The 21,815-nt window shown below is 39.5% G+C and overlaps 1 protein-coding gene across 1 annotated transcript; it reads left to right on the top strand.

Moving 5' to 3' along the window:
- Nucleotides 1–2,185: 2,185 nt before the first annotated feature.
- Nucleotides 2,186–21,357, top strand: LOC127582707 (procathepsin L-like). The gene is made up of 6 exons (XM_052038269.1): nucleotides 2,186–2,227; nucleotides 6,418–6,597; nucleotides 13,542–13,727; nucleotides 19,071–19,086; nucleotides 20,592–20,694; nucleotides 21,261–21,357. The coding sequence occupies exons 1-6, from the start codon at nucleotides 2,186–2,188 to the stop codon at nucleotides 21,355–21,357; spliced, it is 624 nt and encodes a 207-aa protein (XP_051894229.1).
- The last annotated feature ends 458 nt before the right edge of the window (nucleotides 21,358–21,815 follow it).

Raw genomic sequence — 21,815 nt, forward strand, 5'->3', positions numbered from 1 at the left:
GATTTTTCCGACTGTTTTAGACTCGGTGTTCCAGATCACAACATTTCTCCTCATGGTTCTTATTCACCCAAGTTGGGAAGATGAAGCATTTCAGATTCATAAGCTAGTAAATATGTCAGCAACGGCTATTCATTATGTGCAACAAGAACAAATATCAAATTCAATATAAATTCCCTCAAGGAGACTCAAAAATCATGTCCTTTGAATATTATCCACTCTGGGACAAACTACATGACCATAGGGGGCTATTTTGTTTGCTTTAGATCAAAGCTTGGTGGCTAATGGAGAGCTTTGTGGAATGATTCTTCCTGTAAAAGACCTAAGGGTTTAATATATCTGGAAATGACTGTTGATGACAACAGCAAGTAAAAGCTTCATACGCTTGTGCAGTTTGCCTCTGTCAGCCATTTAAATGGAGTAATTAATCCACTTACTTCAAATGAGCTAGCTGCTCTGTCAAAGTAGCAGAGAAATGTCTTATGATTTGGTCAAACATTCATCTGCTATTACTGCCTACAGCCACTCCTGGTCTATTTGTTTACTGCTGTTCATTGACTTGATCGAGCACCAGTTCACAATCACAAGCAGCATGTTTTTAGAAAGCTGCCTCTTACCTTCTACCCACTAAGATTAAAAGCTGGTAAGCCTCTGTTTCTGACCCTAGTTTGGGAGTAGCAGTTCACAGAATCACCATACAGCAAATAAAACTAATATTCTGGACTTGTCTTTTCATTTTAAGATCATTGCTTAATTTCCCCGACTCCTAAAGGGATTGAAATATACTTGACATGTCGCGCAGGTAATAACTGCTCATCAGTTCATACCTGAGCCCAGGTACCGAATACGGCTGAAAGCACACACGTAAGAAAGTCTATAAGACGATATAACATCTCAGTTGCAGAAGTGAGCTCCAGATCTAGTTGTGCCACTAGCCAAGAGGCTCCAGTACAGAAACAACTCCACATCCACCTTACAGTGTGGAAGACAGCCAAGTATGTCCCATTCGCAGAAAGCAGGATAAATCCAATCCAACTAATTACCATCTAATCACAACCAACAGAAAAGTGATGAAAGGTATCGTCAATAGTGTAATCAAGTGGCACTTACTTACTAATAATCTTCTCACTGATGCTCAGTTCAGGTTTCACCAGAATCACTGAGGACCAGACCTCAGCACAGCCTTGGTCCAAACGTGAACCAATGAAATGAATTCCAGGGGTGAGGGGAGGTGACGTTTCACCAGGTATGGCATCAAGGTGCTTTGGTAAAACTGAAGTCAATGAGCATTAAAGGGAAAACTTACGATGGTTGGCATCATACCTAGAACAAAGGAAAGTGGTTATAATTGCTGGAAGTTAATTGTCTCAGCTGCAGGACATCACTGCATAAGTTTTCAAAGGCAGTGTCCTGAGCACAAAGATCTTCAGCTGCTTCAGTAATGACCTTCCATCCATCATAAAGTCAAACATGATATCCTTGCTGATATTTTCACAAAGGCCAATTCGATTCACAATTTGTTTAAATATGAAGCAGTCCATGCCTGCATGCAACAGGGTCTTGACAACATTCAAGCTTGAGCTGATAAGTGGGAATTAATATTCATGCCACTAAAGTGCCAGGCAATGACAATCTAACCATCAGCGCTCGACACTCAATGATATTGCCATCACCAGCCACATAAATACCCTGGTGACAAGTGACTTACCTACTGACACACCAAAACCCTTTACACCATTTACAAGACACAAGTTAGCTGTGGGATGGAATACTCGTCATTTGTCTGGATGGGTAATACTCCAACATAAGGTTAACACCACCTTGGACAAAGCAGCCTGTTTCATTGGCGCCTGCTCCAACACTCTAAATATTCCTTCTCTTCCCCACTGGCACATAATGACTTCAGTGTGTACCATTAACATACAGTTACTCGCCTAGGCTGCTCCGCAAGCATCTCCCACACCTTGGCCCCTACCAACAAGGAGGACAAGGGCAGCAAGTGCATGGGCTCACCACCACCTGCAGGTTCCCCTCCCAAGTCGCAAAGAGAGGTCCTGACCCGAAACATTGGCCATCTGCTTTTCTCCACGGATGCTGCCTGACCTGCTGAGTTCCTGATTTGGAAACATACCCCTGCTGCTTCATTGTCACTGGGTCTAAATTCTGGAAGTCCCTCCCCAGTCGCACCATGGGAGGATCTGCACCAGAAGTACTGCAGTGGTTCAAGAAGGTAAATCACCATCACTTTCTCAAAGGAAATGAAGGATAATATATCTTGGCCTTACCAGTGAAATCAGCATCTCAAAAAAATGGCTAAGTAAAAGGTACACAATCGTGCCTCTGGGGAAACTGAGGGGATCTGGTGAAGTGCTGCTTTCTCATTCATCTGACATTACATTTGGTTGAAGTTATTGAATAAGATGGATGAAGCTAACATGTAAAATTGCCGCGAGACTTCTTTCATCCTGGAAATAATCAATGGTTGTTTGAAGAATGGAGTTTGAGCAAATGTATTGCTCAGTCCTATTCATTTCTGTCGGTATCAAACCCAGTGATAGCCGGTTTGATTTGATACTGTCCTGCAAAGTTATTGCATCCTCCCCAAAGTGGACTGCTTGCTATCACATGGGAAGAGTCTGAGGTGAATCAGTCAGGCAATCCTTGACGGATTGAGTTTTCTTGCATTGCCAAATAAAATTATTTTCCGGTTTCGTCCCCAATTAATTTGCAGTAGGATTGTCATGGGGACAAGAGTAAAGGATTCAGCCCCTCCCGTCTCTTCCAGCCTGCCATGCGGTGCAGATGGTGGCAGAATTGATGATGGGAGGTTGCCTTCACAGGGAGATAGATGAATGCAGAACTGAAATCTCATATTTAATCAGGTTGAGAATTTAAAATCTTAATTTGTGTGTAGCTTTGGTGATAGAAAAACAAAATTCAATAAATACACGGTCTCAGTATAAAGACTGGCTTTATGGTAGCATATTTATGACTGGTAAACAAATAAATGGTAAAAGATTTAAGTAGTATTAGTTTGGATGAGGATACATGAGATACATGATGGCAATGAAAAATTTTCTGATCGTGACCTTGATATCATGATGCACTGAGCAAAATAATGCAATTGAAAGTATAATATTGGGGGGAAGAGTGGACATTAGGAAAATAAGATTGGCCTGTCTTGTTTCTCACTGACACTCAAGTTGTGAAAAAAGTCATCATTCTCCCATTGTGCTTTGACATTCCACCAGGTGACTGAAATCATGGCACTGGTCAAAGTAGCTTATTGTGTGTGCAATATTAAAGCTAAGTTGACCATTAGCTCAAAACCTATAACCATTGTGAGGAACTGATTTTGAACAGGTATAGACTCCAATCATAGGGGGCAAGATGCCACTGTTCTGAAGTCATCAATGGAGAGAAGAGTGCTGGGAAATCCCAGAACATAACATAGGTTTACAATCATCACCTGTTGCTTACAGAAAGTCAACATTCAATAAATAAATAAATACAACACGAACTACAGTCTATTGGAGAGCAGTGTTAAAATATTGCTAACTTTAGATCAAATGGAGGTCGATACTGGAGGCTGTGCAGAGATTAAAAGAGGAAAAAGAATGTCTTTTTAGAAACTTGGCATTCAGATTGTAACATAAATTGGATATTTCCCAAACTCAGCGTTATATTAAGTAGCACTTCACAACTATAATCAGCTCTCCATTGAACTGTTCTACACAGAAAACACACAATTGACTCCTGTACTATCAAAGTAACATAATCTTACCATTATCTGTAAAGAACATGCTTGGGCACCATTATATGATTTTAGGTCACTAGTGTGAATTGATGGATTAACCCATTAAACAAATTCACACAATCCATTAGATCAATGGGTGGGTCTAGAAGAAGGTAATGATGGGCTTAAAACATTATCCAGCAATTGGGGTAATTTAGGAGATTACTAGGGAGGTTATTCTTGTATTTTCCAAGGGTATATAAATCAATTCAAAACTCCAGCTCCAACACTGAACAGCTCAATCTCAATTCACAAGCAACTCCTTCACAAGGTAAGTTTTGTTCTTCTCTAAGACAGAGGGAACCCATTTTTCTGGTCTGATAGTAATAAATCAAAAATAGTCTATGAGGTGTTTCTGTATGAATGCATGCATATCCACAGCAAATGTTAATGGAAATGTTAAGCCATGAACAAGGTTGAAACAATGACAAAGAAATATGAAATGAACTCAGTACAGAATTATGTCATATGATAAAAATGTAGTATAGCAAATTGGCATTTTTTATTGTCCAGCCTCTGCAGGAAGATAGCACAGGCTACTGGGTAGTCATATAGCACAAAGAGGATTGGTCACTCTCCAGATGGAACCTTCTCAAGAGGTCAGCCTCTGTATTCTGTGTGAAAATATAGGAAATCAGCTGGCTAAAAAGAAATGGGAATAATACTATAGTCCTCCCATTGGGTAGAAATGATAGGAAATGGGTGGTGGTGACTGGAAACCAATATTTAGGAACACAGCTGTCATTAGCTGATTCAGTACAGATTATCAATTGAACCTGTCCCCCACAGGTCCTTATTATTTGTGACAATTTTTGGCTCATTATATGTTTAAGTTTTCTTTTTTCCATCTTTCCCTTGCTGGGGGAGGGGGAGACGGTGAGGAGGGAAGTAGTGTGAGTCTGTTTAAGAGATATAATGATGGGCTGTGCCCACTCATCCAGCCTCTCTTTCTCATCAGTTAGTACAAAAGTAATCCCTGGCTAAACAGTTCTTCTCCAATGGGACCAGGAACTGGGACCCCTTCATGTATGGAATTGTCATAGAGCTCACAGAATGGCCACAAACGCTTGCTGGTAATGAAGTTAAAACTGGAACCTGTAACTAGGCACTTTAAGCAATATTGCTCCATTAACAGGGATTCCTTATAAGAAGGGCAGAAGTGTGAGATCGTTAACTTGTAATTCCTGTTCACCCTCTGCTTCTTTTATTGCCCACAGATTTTCACAAAGACAAATTTGATCCATTGGGTGCTTCAACATGGAGCTTTCTATCCTTGTGATGTTAATTTTGTCTGTTGTCTCCAAGACCCTGGCTAATCCGGTAAGGTTTGCGATTAGGGAAACCTGGAAGTGGACTCAAAGAAAAAGTTATTCAGATATAGTGAAAATCAAGCTCCAAAGAAAATCCTTCTGAAAGGATTTGGTTAGCTGTTTCCTATAAGAAATTACTTACCGGTGTAGGAAAAAACAGTTGAAGTGGAGACAGATACAGAGTCCTGAAGTCCTACAGCACAGAAATCAGATCCTTCATCTCACTGCATCTGGATGCACCATCTATCATCCTTCTACACTAATCCCATTTCCACACCATCTCCTCTCATCCTGATTCTCCTGCCAGCCACTGACTGGGGCCAATCTTCAGCAGCCATTTACATTTCCGAGCAGCGCATCGTTGGCATGTGGGAGACAATAAGAGTATCTAGGAAAAACCCACATGGTCATGAGGACCACTTTACCAAAATATTCAAATATGACCTCAGTTCAAATGTCAAGAAAAGATTTTATTTAAATAATTAAGATGGAAAACAAGAGACCAATTTCTGCCCAAGACAAAGAAGGAAAATAGACATCGAAAATGGCCTTTGACCATAAAATTCATAGAAATGTTATGACATTGCAGGAGGCAGTTTAGCCCATTAAATCTATGCTAGCTCAAGGTAGAGCAAACTCACCCACCTCGTACCCAGGCTATTGCTGTCACATTTCTGCACAGATTACTCTCTTTCAAGTCCATATCCAATTTCCTCTTGAAGAGACTGATTGATTCTGTTTTCACCTCCTCCACAGACCGCTAAATACTTCTGCATAAAAAATGATGTCCTCACATTCCTCTGTATACTCTTAGCACAAAATTTTAAATCCATGCTCCGTGATCCTCAAATTTTCCTTTCATTGGAAGAGCTTCACCCTTTTTGCCTATCAAAAGTAGTCGTGTTCTGAGACACCTCCAACAAATGTCCTCTCTACATTTTTTGCTTCAATCCAACCTTATATCTGGTATCCCTCAACACTGCAATCATTCTCTTAAATCTTTTCTGCACGCTCTCTACAACCTTCACAGCCCTCTCAAAGATTAATTTACAGTGAAGGTTAGTGAGAGAATCCTTGGGTTATAAAATTGGAAATAATGGAAAGTGATTCTAAATTGGCCTCATAAACCTGCCTGTATCAGCCCTCAATCAGGGTCACAGTTTTGTCCATGGACTTAGTTTGTGAACCTCAGCAACTTTGAACTCAACATGCTATGTCATGAGAAAGAAGATCCATTTACTTGGTCCTTTAGAGATATTTGCTTCTATTTTATGAACATGCACAATGTTTAATTCTGCATCACTTTTCTCTCAGGTATTCACAAAGGCCAAGCATTTTCAGCAGGACGGGCAATTTTTTGGTCAGGGTTTTGCAAACCATTTGTCAAAACAAGAGGAGCAATCATTCTCAGACGCTAGCCTGCATGAGTTCCATGCCATTCCGCAGTCGAAGGATTTGGACAATTTGGGATTTCTTTCCGAGAGGAAAGACAAGGTAACTCTAACTTTTCAATGTCTCATTTGGCTCAATATGCATATTGTAAAATATGGTCAATAGAGTCACAGAGTCATGCAGCATGGAAACAGGCCATTCAGCCCACTATGTTCATGCTAACCAATGGGTACACATCCTTACTAGTCCCACCTTCCAGCACCTGCCCAGAAGTCTTCAATGACCAGGTGATTCAAGTGCCTGTCTGGACTCTTTTTAAATGCTGTCAGTAATTCTGCTTCCTCTACTCTTATTGGATGTGCATTCCAAGTATTCACCACTCTCTGAGTGAAAAAGGTCTAGTCAGATTTCCTCTAACCCTTTACCTTAAACCTATGCACTCTAGTTTTATCCACAAACACCCCACAAGATAGTCTGTACTATGCTGCTGGCACTTTCGACTTGGATGCGATTTTCATTATTGGAAAGTGAGAGAAGAGTTTCTGTATCGTTCTCAGCAGAAATCTCTGTATACCTCCCCAGCACTTTGTACCCTCCAGTTGTTCTGCAGGAAGATAGCACAGTTATGGTATGTAAAGGAAAAAGGCTGGAAGGACTCTGCAGGTCAGGTATCATTTGTGGATGGATAAAGATTTCATGTTTCAGGATTTTAAAATTAGTTTCCTCTGTCCTACTTTTTGTTTCAGATTGCAGATATCTGCAGTTTTAAAAAATTTCATGGCATATAAAAACCAGAGCTGATATTACAAAGGCATTTATTTGCATGGGTTCAGATAAATCTAATCCTGTAATCTGCTGAAAGTCCCAGTAGACGAGAACCTGGCTCATTTTAGCAGCTTTACACCACCCATGATTTACAATTTGTCTCCAAGCTTAGAATCAGTGAACAATCCAAAAGGATGCAATTGGGAACTTGGAAGATTTTATTTTACATGAAAAGATATTTTGATATAGAATGCATTGACCAAAAGGATGATGCCAACAATTCAATACTAACTTTCAAAATGTAGCTGGATATACAAGAAAAATGTAGCTGGCATACAGGGACAGAACTGGGGATAGGGTTTAACTGGACAGCTCTTTCAATGAGCTGGCAGAGACGTGATGAGCAGAATAGCCTCCACCTACACTATGGAATTCCTTGATTTCATGACTAGGAATATTTTAAAATTCTCTTTCCTATTTGTGGTAAAATAGACAATAAACTGCTCCATCTTCCCAAAAGAATCAAATTGACCACAAATCAAATGTCAAGGCAATAATATATTTCAGTAATTTAGAAGGAAAATAAGCAACCAATTTCTGCCCAAGACAAAATGGACAAAAAGTGGAACGTACTGCCGGCAGAGGTTGTGGGGGCAGATACATTAGGGACATTTAAGAGACTCTAAGATAGACACATGAATGACAGAAAAATAGGGGGCTATGTGGGAGGGAAGGGTTAGATAGATCTTAGAGCAGGATAAAATACCAGCACAACATCATGGGCTAAAGAGCCTGTGCTGTGCTGTAGTGTTCTGTGTTCTATAAACTTTCACATCGAAAGTGACCATAAAATTCAAATAATTGTTGCAGGATTGAAGGAGGCAGTTTTTCCCAGTAAATCTGTGCTGGCTCCAGGTAGAGCAAGCTCACCCATCCCGTACCCCTGCTATTGCTCCTACGTTGCTGCACAGATTATTCTCTCTCCAGTCCATATCCAATATCCTCTTGAAGAAACTGATTGATTCTGTTTCCAGCTCCTCCACAGACAATGAATTCATTCTGCATAACAAATATTGTACTCACATTCCTCTGTATACTTTTAGCCCAAAATTTTAAATCCATACTCCCTGATCCTCAAACTTCCCTTTCATGGGAACATATGGACCCTATTTGCCTGTCTGAACTAGTCGTGGTCTGAGACACCTCTAGCAAATGTCCTCTCAACCTTTTTCTCTCCAGTCCAACCTTATATCTGGTATCCCTCATCATTGCAATCATTCTTGTATATCTTTCCTGCACTCCCTCTAAAACCTCCACAGCCTTCTCAAAGGTCAAATTACACTGCAGGTTAATGAGAGAATCCTTGGGGATATAAACTGGAAATAATGGAAAATGATTCCAGATTAGCTTCATAAACCAGCCTGTATCAGCTCTCAATCAAGGTCACAGTTCTGTCCGTCGACTTAGATTGTGAACCTCAGCAACATTAAACTCAACATGCTATGTCATGTGAAATGAGATCCTTTTTTTGGTCCTTTGGAGATATTTGCTTCTCCTTTATGTACGTAAACAATATTTAATTCTGCATCACATTTTACTCAGCAAGCCAAGAATTTTCAGCAAGACAGGCAATTCTCTGGTTAGGATTTTGCAAAACATTTGCCAAAACAAGAGGAGCAATTTTTCTCAGACGCTGGCCTGCAGGAGTTCCATACCATTCCGCTGTCAAAGGATTCGCACAATTTGGGCTTTCTTTCCATGGCAGAAGATCAGGTGCCTCTTACTTCTCAATGTCTCATTTGTCTCAATATGCAAATAGTAAAATATGCTGAATAGAGTCACAGAGTCATGCAGCATGGAAATAGGCCATTCAGCCCACCGTGTCCACACCAACCAATGGGCACCCATCCATACTAATCCTATTTTACAGCACCTGCCCCATTGTCTTCAATGACCAGGTGATTCAATTGCCTGTCTAGACACTTACCAGATGCTGTCAACAATTCTGCTTCCTCCACTCTGACAGATAGTGCATTCCAAGTATTCACCATTCTCTGGGTGAAGAAGGTTCACCTCATCCCCTCTAAACATCTCACTCCTTGCCCTGAATCTTTGCCTTCTGATTTTAGCTACAAACACCAAGAATATTAGACAGTGCTCAGCTGTTGGCTCATTCTACTTTGATGTGATTTTCATTATTGAAAAGTGAGAGAAGAGGTTCTGTATCATTCTCATCAGAAATCTCTGAACAACTCCCCAGTAGTTTGGACCCTCCAGTTGTTTTCATTATGATATGTAAAAGCAAAATGCTACAAGCACCCTGTGGGTCAGGCCATTTCTGTGCATGGATAGACAATTCATTTTTCTGGATCTTAAAATTAGTTTGACCTGTTCTCCTTTTTATTTCAGAATTCCCATATCTACAGTCTTTTTAAAATTTCATTGTTCATAGAAATCAGAGCTGATATTGCAAATTTATTGCTTTGTTTGCATGAGTTCAAATAAATTAGCAGATAAACTATAATCTGCTTAAAAAAAAGTCCCACCAGATGAGAACCTCACTCAGTTTATCACCCTTCCACCGCCATTGAAGCACAGTTTGTCTCCAAGTATATTGTTCACTGAAACATCCAAATGAATGCAATTGGGAACTTGGAATATTTTATTTTACATGGAAAGTTATTTTGATATGGAAAGAATTGACCAAAACGATGATGCCATCAATTCAATTCCTACTTTCAAAATGTAGCTGGATATGCAAGGAAAATGTTGCTGGGATACAGGGAAAGGACTGGGCAAAGATGTTAACTGGATAGCTCTTTCAACGAGCTGACAGAGATACGATGAGCAGAATAGCCTCCATCTGTACCGTGGGAATCCTTGATATCATGGCAAGGAACATTTTGAAATTCCCATTCTTATTTGTGGTAAAAATGACAATAAGTCGCTCCATTTTCAAAAAATATTCAAATTCACCTCAAATCTAATGTCAAGATAATATTCTATTTAAATAAATAAGATGGAAAACAAGTGACCATTTTCTGCCCAAGACAAAGAAGGAAAATGTACATCAAAAGTGGCCTTTGACCATAAAAATCATAGCGTAGCAACTAGCTACACATGATGAAATGAAGACACAGAGTCGATTGTTAGAAGTCAGAAATCGAATGAACAACAGGGGCACGGTGCGCCTTTAATACCAGAAAGCTTCCCGCGTTACAGTTCCCGCGTTGACGTTAGACACGGGTCACCTGACCTTCCCGCACGTGAGCTTTCCTAGCCCAATGATGGAGAAGAAGGAGGGCCCTGCACCATCTTGGATAGGGGCCTCCGACGACGTTTGCGATGTCGGGAGCCGGTTCGATGCCGGTGCAGTGAGTCACCACAATAGAATAATTAAGGCATTGATGGAGGCAGTTTAGCCCAGAAAATCCATGCTGGCTCCAGGTTGAGCAAACCCGCGCATCGCATACCCCTGCTATTGCTCCCACATTCCTGCACAGATTATTTTCTCGCCAGTCCATATCCAATGTCCTCTTGAAGAAACTAATTAATTCTGTTCCCATCTACTCCACAGACTGTTAACTACTTCTGCATAAAATAATGTTGTCCTCACATTCATTGGTATACTTTTTGCCCCAGATTTTAAATCCATGTTCCGTGATACCTAAAATTTCCTTTCGTGAGAATGGTTTCATGGAATTGTAGAATCATAGAACAGTACAGCACTATACAGGCCTTTCGGCCCACAATGTTGTGCTGACTTTTAAACTCACCTAAGACTATCTAACCCCTTCCTCCCACATATCCCTCTATTTTAAATTCCTCCATATGCTTATCTAGTAATCTCTTGGATTTGACCAATGTACCTGCCTCCACCACCGCCCCAGGCAGCACATTCCATGCCCCAACCACTCTCTGGGTAAAAAACCTTCCTCTGATATCTCCCTTGAATTTCCCACCCATTACTTTAAAGCCATGCCCTCTTTTATTGAGCATTGGTGCCCTGGGAAAGAGGCGCTGGCTGTCTACTCTATCTATTCCTCTTAATATTTTGTATACCTCTATCATGTCTCATCTCATCCCCTTCTCTCCAAAGAGCAAAGCCCTAGCTCCCTTAGTCCCTCTTCATAATGCATATTCTCTAAACCAGGCAGCATCCTGGTAAATCTCCTCTGCACCCTTTCCAACGCTTCCACATCCTTCCTATAATGAGATGACCAGAACTGGACACAGTAATCTAAGTGTAGTCTAACCAGAGTTTTGTAGAGCTGCATCATTACCTCGCGGCTCTTAAACTTGATCCCACAACTTATGAATTCTAACATCCCATAAGCTTACTTAACTACCCTATCCACCTGTGAGGCAATTTTCAGGGATCTGTGGATATGGACCCCCAGATCCCTCTGCTCCTCCACACTACCCAGAGTCCTGCCATTAACTTTGTACTCTGCCTTGGAGTTTGTCCTTGTCCAAAGTGTACCGCCTCACACTTCTCCGGATTGAACGCCACCTGCCGCTTCTCAGCACAGCTCTGCATCCTACCAATGTCCCTCAGCAATCTTCGACAATCCTCTACACTATCAACAACACCACCAACCTTTGTGTCATCAGCAAACTTGCCAACCCACCCTTCTACCCCCTCATCCAAGTCATTAATAAAAATCACAAAAAGCAGAGGTCCCACAACCGATCCTTGTGGGTCACCGGTATTCAACTTATTTGACTCTCTGAACTAGTTATGATCTGAAATACCTCTAGCAAATGTCCTCTCAACTTTTCTTTTCCAGACCAGTGTTATACCTGATATCCCTCATCACTGTAATCATTTGCGTAAATATTTTCTGCACCTTCTCTAGAACATTCACAGTCTTCTCAAACATCAATTTACAGTGCAGTTCATCAGAGAATCCTTGGGTTATAAACTGGAAATAATGGAAAATGATTCTAGATTGGCTACGTAAAGCAGCCTGTACCTGCTCTCAATCAGGGTCACAGTTTTGTCGATAGACTTAGATGGTGAACCTCAGCAACTTTGAACTCAACATGCTATATAATAAGAAATGAGAACCATTTACTTGGTCCTTTAGAGATATTTGCTTCTCCTTTATGGACATACACAATATTTAATTCTGCATCACTTTTCCCTCAGCACACCAAGCATTGTCAGCAGGACGATCAATTCTTTGGTCAAAATTTTGCAAACCACTTGCCAAAACAAGAGGAGCAATCTTTCTCAGATGCTGGCCTGCAGGAGTTCCATACCATTCTGCAGTCGAAGGATTTGCACAATTTGGGCTTTCTTTCCAAGTCAAAAGACCAGGTGGCTCTTACTTTTTGATGTCTCATTTGTCTCATAACGCAAATTGTAAAATATGCTCAATCGAGTGAGGGAGTACATCTCAAATACACATCAAATACAATGTCAAGCAATATTCTATTTAAATCAATAAGATGGAAAACAAGCAACCAATTTCTGCCCAAGTCAAAGAAGGAAAAGGTACATTGAAAGTGGCCTTTAACCATAAAAATCATAGAATTGTTATGGAATTGATGGAGGCAGTTTGGCCCAATAAATCCATGCTGGCTCCAGGTCAAGCAAACCTGCACATCACATACCCCTGCTATTGCTCCCACATTCCCACACAGATTATTCTCTCTCCAGTTCATATCCAACGTCCTCTTGAAGAAACTGATTGATTCTGTTCCCATCTACTCCACAGACTGTTAACTACTTCTACATAAAATAATGTTGTCCTCACATTCCTTGGTATACTTTTTGCCCCAGATTTTAAATCCATGTTCCGTGATACCCAAAATTTCTTTTCGTGAGAATAGTTTCAACTTCTTTGCCTATCTGAACTTGTCATGGTCTGAAACAACTCTAGCAAATGTCCTCTCAACCTTTTTTTTTCCCAGACCAGTGTTATATCTGATATCCCTGATCACTGTAATCATTCTCGTAAATATTTTCTGCACCTTCTGTAGAAGGTTCACAGTCTTCTCAAACATCAATTTACAGTGCAGTTCATGAGAGAATCCTTGAGTTAAAAACTGGAAATAATGGTAAATGATTCTAGATTGCTTTCGTAAACCAGCCTGTATCAGCTTTCAATCAGGGTCATAGTTTTGTCCATCGACTTAGATTGTGAACCTCAGCAACTTTAAACGCAACATACCATGACATGAGAAATGAAATCCATTTACTTAATCCCTTGGAGATATTTGCTTCTCCTTAATGGACATAAATAATATTTAATTCTGCATGACTTTTTCCTCAGCACGCCAAGAATTTTCAGCAGGACGAGAATTTTCAGCAGGATGAAGAACTTAGTCAGAATTTTGCAAACCATTTGCCAAAGGAAGAAGAGCAATTTTTCTCAGACGCTGGCCTGCATGAGTTCCATACCATTCCGCAGTCAAAGGATTCGTACAATTTGGGCTTTCTTTCAAAGTTAAAAGACCAGGTAACACTGACTTTTCAATGTCTCATTTGTCTCAATATGCAAATTGTAAAACATGGTCAATAGAGTCATAGAGTCATGCTGCATGGAAACAGGCCATTCAGCCCACCATGTACACACCAACCAACTTCAACAGCTAAAATGAACCACTGGATGAGAACCTGCCTTATTTCATTACCCTTCCACCAACGTTGAACCACAATTTGTCTCCAAGTATATGGATGTTTCATTGAAACATCCAAATGGATGCAAATAGGAGCTTGCAAGATTTTATTTCACATGGAAAGATATTTTGGTATGGAAAGAATTGACCAAAACGATGATTCCATCAATTCAATACCTACTTTCAAAATGTAGCTGGATATACAAGGAAAATGTTGCTGGGATACAGGGAAAGGACTGGGCAAAGGGATTAACTGGATAGCTCTTTCAATGAGCTTGCAGAGACGCCATAAGCAGAAAAGCCTCCATCTGCACCGTGGGATTCCTTGTTTCCATGACTAGGAACATCTTGAAATTCCCTTTCTTATTTCTTGCAAAAAAGACTATAAATCGCTCCTTCTTCCAAAATATTCAAGTTCACCTCAAATCTAATGTCAAGAAAATAGTCCATTTAAATAATTAAGATGGAAAACAAATGACTAATTTCTGCCCAAGACAAAGAAGGGAAATAGACAACGAAAGTGGCCTTTGACCATAAAATTCACAGACTTGTTATGGTATTGAAAGAGGCAGTTTGGCACAGTAAATCTCTGCTGGCTCCAGGTAGAGCAAGGCCACCCATCCCATTCCCCTGCTATTGCTCCCGCATTATTATACCGATTATTCTCTCTCCAGTCCATATCCAATGCCCTCTTGAAGAAATTGATTGATTCTGTTTCAACCTCCTCCACAGACTGTTAACTACTTCTAAATAAAATAATGTTGTCCTCACATTCATCTGTATACTTTTATCCAAAATTTTAAATCCATGTCCCCTGATCCCCAAAATCCCCTTTCATGAGAACATATTCACCCTATTTGCCTATCTGAACTAGGCATGGCCTGATATTCCTCTAGCAAATGTCCTCTCAACCTTTTTCTCTCCAGTCCAAACTTATATCTGGTATCCCTCATCACTGTATTCATTCTCATAAATATCTTCCAACTCCCTCTCTGCAACCTTCACGGCTTTATCAAGGATCAATTTATAGTACAGGTTAATGAGAGAATCCTTGGGTTAAAAATCTAGAAATAATGGGAAATGATTCTAGATTGGCTTCGTAAACTAGCCTGTATCAGATCTCAAACAGGGTCACGGTCTTGTCTATGGACTTAGATTATGAACCTCAACAACCTTAAACTCCATTGTTATGTCATGAGAAGTTGCTATGTCATGAGAAATGAGATTCATTTACTTTGTCCTTTGGAGATATTTGATTCTCCTTCAAGGACATAATCAATACTTAATTCTGCATGACTTTTCCCACAGCACACCAAGCATTTTCAGCAGGAAGAGCAATTCTTTTCTCAGAATTTTGCAAAACATTTGCCAAAACAAGAGGAGCAATTTTTCTCGGATGCTGGCCTGCATGAGTTCCATGCCGTTCTGCAGTCAAAGGATTCGCATGATTTTGGCTTTCTTTCCAAGTCAAAAGACTAGGTGCCTCTTATTTTTCAATGTCTCATTTGTCCCAAATGTAAATTGTAAAATATGCTCAATAGAGTCATAGAGTCATGCAGCATGGAAACAGACCATTCGGCCCACCATGTCCACGCCAACCAATGGGCACCCATCCTTACTAATCCATCTTCCAGAATCTGCCCAGAAGTCTTCAATGAACACGTGATTCAAGTGCCTATCTGGACACTTTTTAAACGTTGTCAGCAATTCTGCTCCCACTACTCTTACATGAGGTGAATTCCAAGTATTCACCACTCTCTGGGTGAAAAAGTTTTCCCTCAAATCCCCTCTAAAGCTCTAACCCTTTACCCTAAATCTATGTCCTCAATTTTTATCAAAAAGCACCCAACAGTAATAGTCTGTGCTAAGCCACTGGCACATTCTACTTGGATGCGATTTTCATTATTGAAAAGAGAGAAGATTTTCTGTATCATTCTCAGCAGAAATCTCTGAACTCCTCGTCAGTACTTTGGAACCTCCAGTAGTTGTAATTACGGTATGAAAAGTAAAGGGAAAATATTGGAAGCACTCGGCAGTTCAGGCGTCATCTGTGGATGGATAAACAATTCATGTTTCACGTTTTTAAAATTACTTTGCTCCATCCTACTTTTTAATTTCAGAATTCCAACAACTGCAGTGTCTTTAAAATTTCATTGCATGTCAAAATCAGAGCTGATATTGCAAAATTAAACCACAAATCTAATGTCAAAACTATATTCTATTGAAATAATTAAGACGGAAAACAAGGGACCCATTTCTGCCCAAGACAAAGAAGGAAAACGTACATCGAAAGTGGCCTTTGACCATAAAATTCATAGAATTGTTATGGCATTGAAGGAGGCAGTTTGGCCCAGTAAATCCATGCTCGCTCCAGGTACAGCAAACCCACCCATCCTGTACCCCTGGTACTGCTCCCACATTCCTGCACAGGTTATTCTCTCTCCAGTCCATATCCAATTTCTTCTTGAAGAAACTGATTCTGTTTCCACTTCCTCCACAGACTGTTAACACCTTCTGCAGAAAAAAATGTTGTCTTCACATTCCTCTGAATACTTTTCAGCCAAAGTTTAAAATCGATGCGCCTTGATCCTCAAACTTTCCTTTCATGGGAACAGTGTCACCCTATTTGCCTATCTGAGCTCGTCATGTTCTGAGGCACCTCTAGCAAGTGTTCTGTCCACTTTTTTTTCTCCAGACCAACTTTATATCTGGTATCCCTCATCACTGCAATCATTCTCGTAAATGTTTTCTGCACTCTCTCTACAACCTTCACAGCCTTCTCAAAGATCAATTTACAGTGCATGTTAATAAGAGAATCCTTGGGTTAAAATCTGGAAATAATGGAAAATGAATCTAGAAACCAGCCTGTATCAGCTCTCAATCAGGATCACTCGTTTTGTGTATGGACTTAGATTGTGAACCTCAGCAACTTTAAACTCAACAAGCAATGTCATGAGAAATGAGATCCATTTACTTGGTCCTTTAGAGATATTTGCTTCTCCTTTATGGACATAAACGATATTTAATTCTGCATCACTTTTCCCTCAGCACACCAAGCATTTTCAGCAGGACGATCAATTCTTTGGTCAGGATTTTTCAAACCATTTGCCAAAACAAGAGGAGCAACTTTTCTCAGCCGCTGGCCTGCAGGAGTTCTATACCATTCCACACTCAAAGGATTGGCGCAATTTGGGCTTTGTTTCTAAGATAAAAGACCAGGTGCAGTTTACTTTTCAATATCTCATTTGTTGCAATATGTAAATAGTTAAATATGCTCAATCGAGTGGAAGAGTCATGCAGCGCGGAAGTAGGCCATTCGGCCCACCATGTCCACGCCAACCAATGGGCACCCATCCATACTAATCCCATCTTCCAACACCCGCCCTGTAGTCTTCAATGACCAGGTGATTCAAGTGCCTGTCTAGACACTTTCTAAATGCTGCCAGCAATTCTGCTTCCTCTATTCTTGCATGAGGTTAATTCCAAGTATTCACAACTCTCTGGGTGAAAATGTTTCCTCTCAGATCCCCTCTAAAGCTCTAACCCTTTACCCTAAATTTATGCCCTCTAGTTTTTCCACAAACACCCAACAATAGTAATCTGTGCTAAACTGCTGGCACTTTCTACTTGGATGCAATTTTCATTATTGAAGAGTGAGAGAAGAGTTTCTGTATCATTCTTAGCACAAATCTCTGAACAGCTCCTGAGTACTTTGGACCCTCCAGTAGTTTTGGTTATGGTATGTAAAGTAAAGGGAAAATGCTGGAATCACTCAGCAGTTCGGGCATCATCTGTGGATGGATATACAATTCATGTTTCAGGCTTTTAAAATTACTTCACCCTCTACTAATTTTTCTTTCAGATTTCCAACCTCTGCAGTTTTGTTTTAAATTTCATTGTATGTAAAAGTCAGAGCTGATAATGCAAAGTCATTTGTTCGCTCACTTGTGTTCAGATAAATCTAATCCTGTAAACGGTTGAAAGTCCCTCAGGATGAGAACCTGGCTCACTTTATAACCCTTCCACCACCCAACCCCTCTCCCTCCCACAAACACATATGCCCTGCTCCACAAACTACCTTTTCATTGCACCCTGTTCCTTCTATGACCAACTCAGCACATCACAATGGTGTGACCTTTCTGATTATCAAGTTCAAATGTATGAGATTTATTGAATTTAGCCAGTGACTCAGTATAAGATGACTTTTCATTAACTGCATTTGGATGTTCTGCAGCATATTTTATGTGAATCAACAGCTGGAACTATTATCCAAGGTATGCCCTGTAGTAAATCTTCATGTTTTCATCGATTGACCATTCCATTCCAGGGAATTTCTTGGAATAGAAATGTAATACAGGTCCAAGTTATCCCACAAGAATCTAATAATACTCAAGCTGCTGTTTTTTTCACATTATATTGAGGTTATCAAAATTGTGATGCAAAGTTGTTACAGTAAAACAAAACATGATATTGATGAGAAGTGCACAGTATTTGCACGACCTTGAATATGTTATTGACATATAAGAAGTGGGGCAGCTCAGAATTTAGTAGTTGGCAGAAACCTTCAGTGCCCAATAGATATGTCTGCAGAACTGAGAGCTGGCATTCAGATACAGAAGAATTAAATGAGAACGAGAATGGTGTAGTTAAAGTGATAAAAGTTCCAAAGAAATTGTTTTTATTGATGTGTTCAATGTATCTGCTTTACCATCAGGGCCAGTGTGCTGCTTGCTGGGCCTTTGCTGCAGTTGCAACTGTGGAAGCACAACTGTTCAAGAAAACAAAAACATTTACTGAACTCAGTGAACAAAATCTTATTGACTGTGCACAGAGTTTCAAGTCACAAGGATGCAATGGAGGATGGGTGTACAAAGCATTCGATTACATACGTGATGCAGGAATTGAAATGCGTAGTTCATATCCATTTGAGGAAAAGGTGTGCTTACTGCCTGAATGTTTCTATTCTACGCAGATTAACATGGCTGTCCATTATCAGTTTGGGAAGATATTCAGGTTTATAATTTAGTCTCCATTTATCTTTTCTTCAGTAGTGTTTAAGGAACTCATTGGTTCTTAATAGTGCTAAAAAAAACTTACATGGTTAAACCGGATCTGGGATGCCGACAATACACTATTATTGCAGTATAATGTGTATCCAATTTGTCGATTGATTTCTCCAATAGATCTTCTTCTCCAATGGTCTGTTCTGTACTAAAGTCACGTAATTTCTTGGACTTCTATGATTCTCCTTTCATGGTCATAACGATCATTGTGTCAATTTCCAAGCTGTCTAATCCTATCGAGCAGGAGGATTTTATCAGCTTCCACAGCCAATACAATGACTAGAGGGATAAAGAGTGTTACTCACACCCAATGGATGCAAATATCCATGAAAGATGTCAACTCTTCAGAGGCAAAGCCCTGTTCTCCATATTTGAGATGCTTTTACTATGTTTGATCTCTGCACTTGTTTGCTTGGATGCAAGTGTGCCGTACAACACTTAAATACCCAACTAGGAAGTCATACCATGATTATGGTCTTATCCAGATTACAGCTTTTGACCTTGAATGCTTGTTGTCTCTTTGATGCTGGTGGGTATACACACACTTTGTACTGATAAAGCATGGGAGCTTAATGGTCATTCCCTCCTGCATTCCAAGGATCCTAATGTCAATTTAGTATTCTTGCAGATGCTCCTATTGAGATCAATTAACATTGACAGATCAAGATTATGTATGGGGCAGTTTCAGCGGTTTGTTTACATAAATGTAAGCACTCAGGAATGTTCACTTCTTTTCAATTTGTGCAAAAGAAAGATCATGAGAATCAACATGATCTTTTAACAAAATGTTTTTTTGTCCATCCAATCTGCAGAAAAAATATTGCAAATTTGATAGTTCTCTTGCTGTTGATAAAATCACTGATTACAAGAAATTGAAATGGACGACTGAGTCAAAAATAATGGAGCTAGTGGCAAATCATGGACCAGTCACTGTTGCTGTTCACATGTCACCCGCTTTCTTAAAATTTAAAGGCTCAGGTAAAATCATTGCTACTCTAGTCTTCACTTTGAGCTTCACATCATATTTCAGAATCTGTCGCAAATTATATGGTTTAAATCATGATAATGTAACCATATACTTTTAGATATTAATCAGTGCTTTCAAAACATGCAGAGCCCCAATCTTCTACCTTGTCCCAGCCAAAACATCCAGTTAACTTCTGAAAGCTCCATTCTACCATCTCCCATCAAGCATATAGATAAAGGTGAAATGTTATTAACATGTTGATTTTTTAAAATACAAAACTAAGGATAAAATAACATCTAAATTTTATTGATTATTTAAAATTGAATAGAAGTATTATTTGGAATTGGTTGATTATCATCACCTGTACGAAGATACAGTGAAAAGCTTTTGTTGGTGTGCCATTCATCCATACATTAGTACTTCAAGGTAATAAAAATGAAAACAGAGTGCAGAATATCGTGTTACAGTTGTGGAGAAAGTGCAGTACAGATTTTAGAATTGAGATTTAAAAGAGTAGAATGATTATAATAAATGTAGTGAGTGGATCTGCTCTGAAACACTTAATTGAAAGTATGCAACTGGCAGCAATGTTGCGTGTCTTATTTTGTTAATTTTGGTTTTAATCATCGAAATTTGGGCTTTACATTTTATGCTAACACTGAGGTTATTTACAGGTATCTTTGATGATCCTGATTGTACCAATGTTGTCAACCATGTGGTGACGGTGGTTGGTTACGTGAACAATGCTACTGAAAAATATTGGATCATCAAAAACAGGTAAGTGACTGGTACTGCAATAGAGAGTCAACAGATGGGGAATGAATAAGATTTTAGAATTTGTGCAGATGAAAGACATTTGGGCATTCATCATCTGTAAACACCAAAGAGTTAAGAAAGTTGTACGTTGCTTTTTGGGAAAAAGTACATTTTCAGTTATGCCATGCTTTTAATGTAGGAAAGAACCCAAATTGTTCACTGATTACATATGTTAAGCTGTGGTAGAAAGGTGAGCGAAGCAACATGAGGTTGCTCTTGGAAAAGGAACAAGTTCAGAGAGAGATTCTCACAATGTGGCATAAGAGGTCTGATGAATCTGCCATTAAAAAGACTCAAGGATAAGTTTTTAGGTGGCAATATCCAGGTGTGTGAAGGGCATGAACTGGGATGTGGAGCTGAGGGAAGTGTAGGGTGAATAGACTACATAGAAGATTTAAATTCCACTAATTTTAAAATGTGTAGATCTACTGTTATATGAAGACAATCATTTAGAGACTTTGCTGATCTATCTATTAAATGTGACTAAACCCATTTCAGGTATTAAATACGTATTCTCGTTTTTCTAGCTGGGGACTAAATTGGGGTGATCAAGGCTACATGAAGATGATCATGGGCAAGAATATGTGTGGCCTCACCACCCTTGTCGAATACCCAATGTTTTAAGCATGTATGGATTCAAAAGATAAGGTTGGCACTCTAAAGAACTAGACTCTGACAGCAATCTTTGAATTGAATGTATTGCTTGACTGGAACTCTGGGCTAAATCTCTTCTTTAGGTGGGTGTTAAAAATTGGTGATTGTACCTCAAGAATATTAAATTTCTCAAACGTCTGCATTTGTAGCAAAAACCTATGATTGTTGTATTTAATGTATTTTAATCTCTGTTGGAAAATGTTTGCTGTGCTATGAATGTTTGATTATCAAAAGCTTTTACCTTTGGTGTATTCATTCCATTATATAATATGCAAATAAATATAAGTAAAAATATTGAAGCTTTACGACCTAATGATTGACTAGGCCCATAAGTGAGAATGTGTTAGGGTACAATTGCTCCATTGACACAAAATATACACAATGGAAAACTTCACTCAAGTTCTTTGAAACCATAATCTTTTTCAAAA

Source organism: Pristis pectinata, chromosome 24 (genome assembly GCF_009764475.1).
Source record: "Pristis pectinata isolate sPriPec2 chromosome 24, sPriPec2.1.pri, whole genome shotgun sequence".
In the NCBI taxonomy this organism is placed as follows: Eukaryota; Metazoa; Chordata; class Chondrichthyes; order Rhinopristiformes; family Pristidae; genus Pristis; species Pristis pectinata.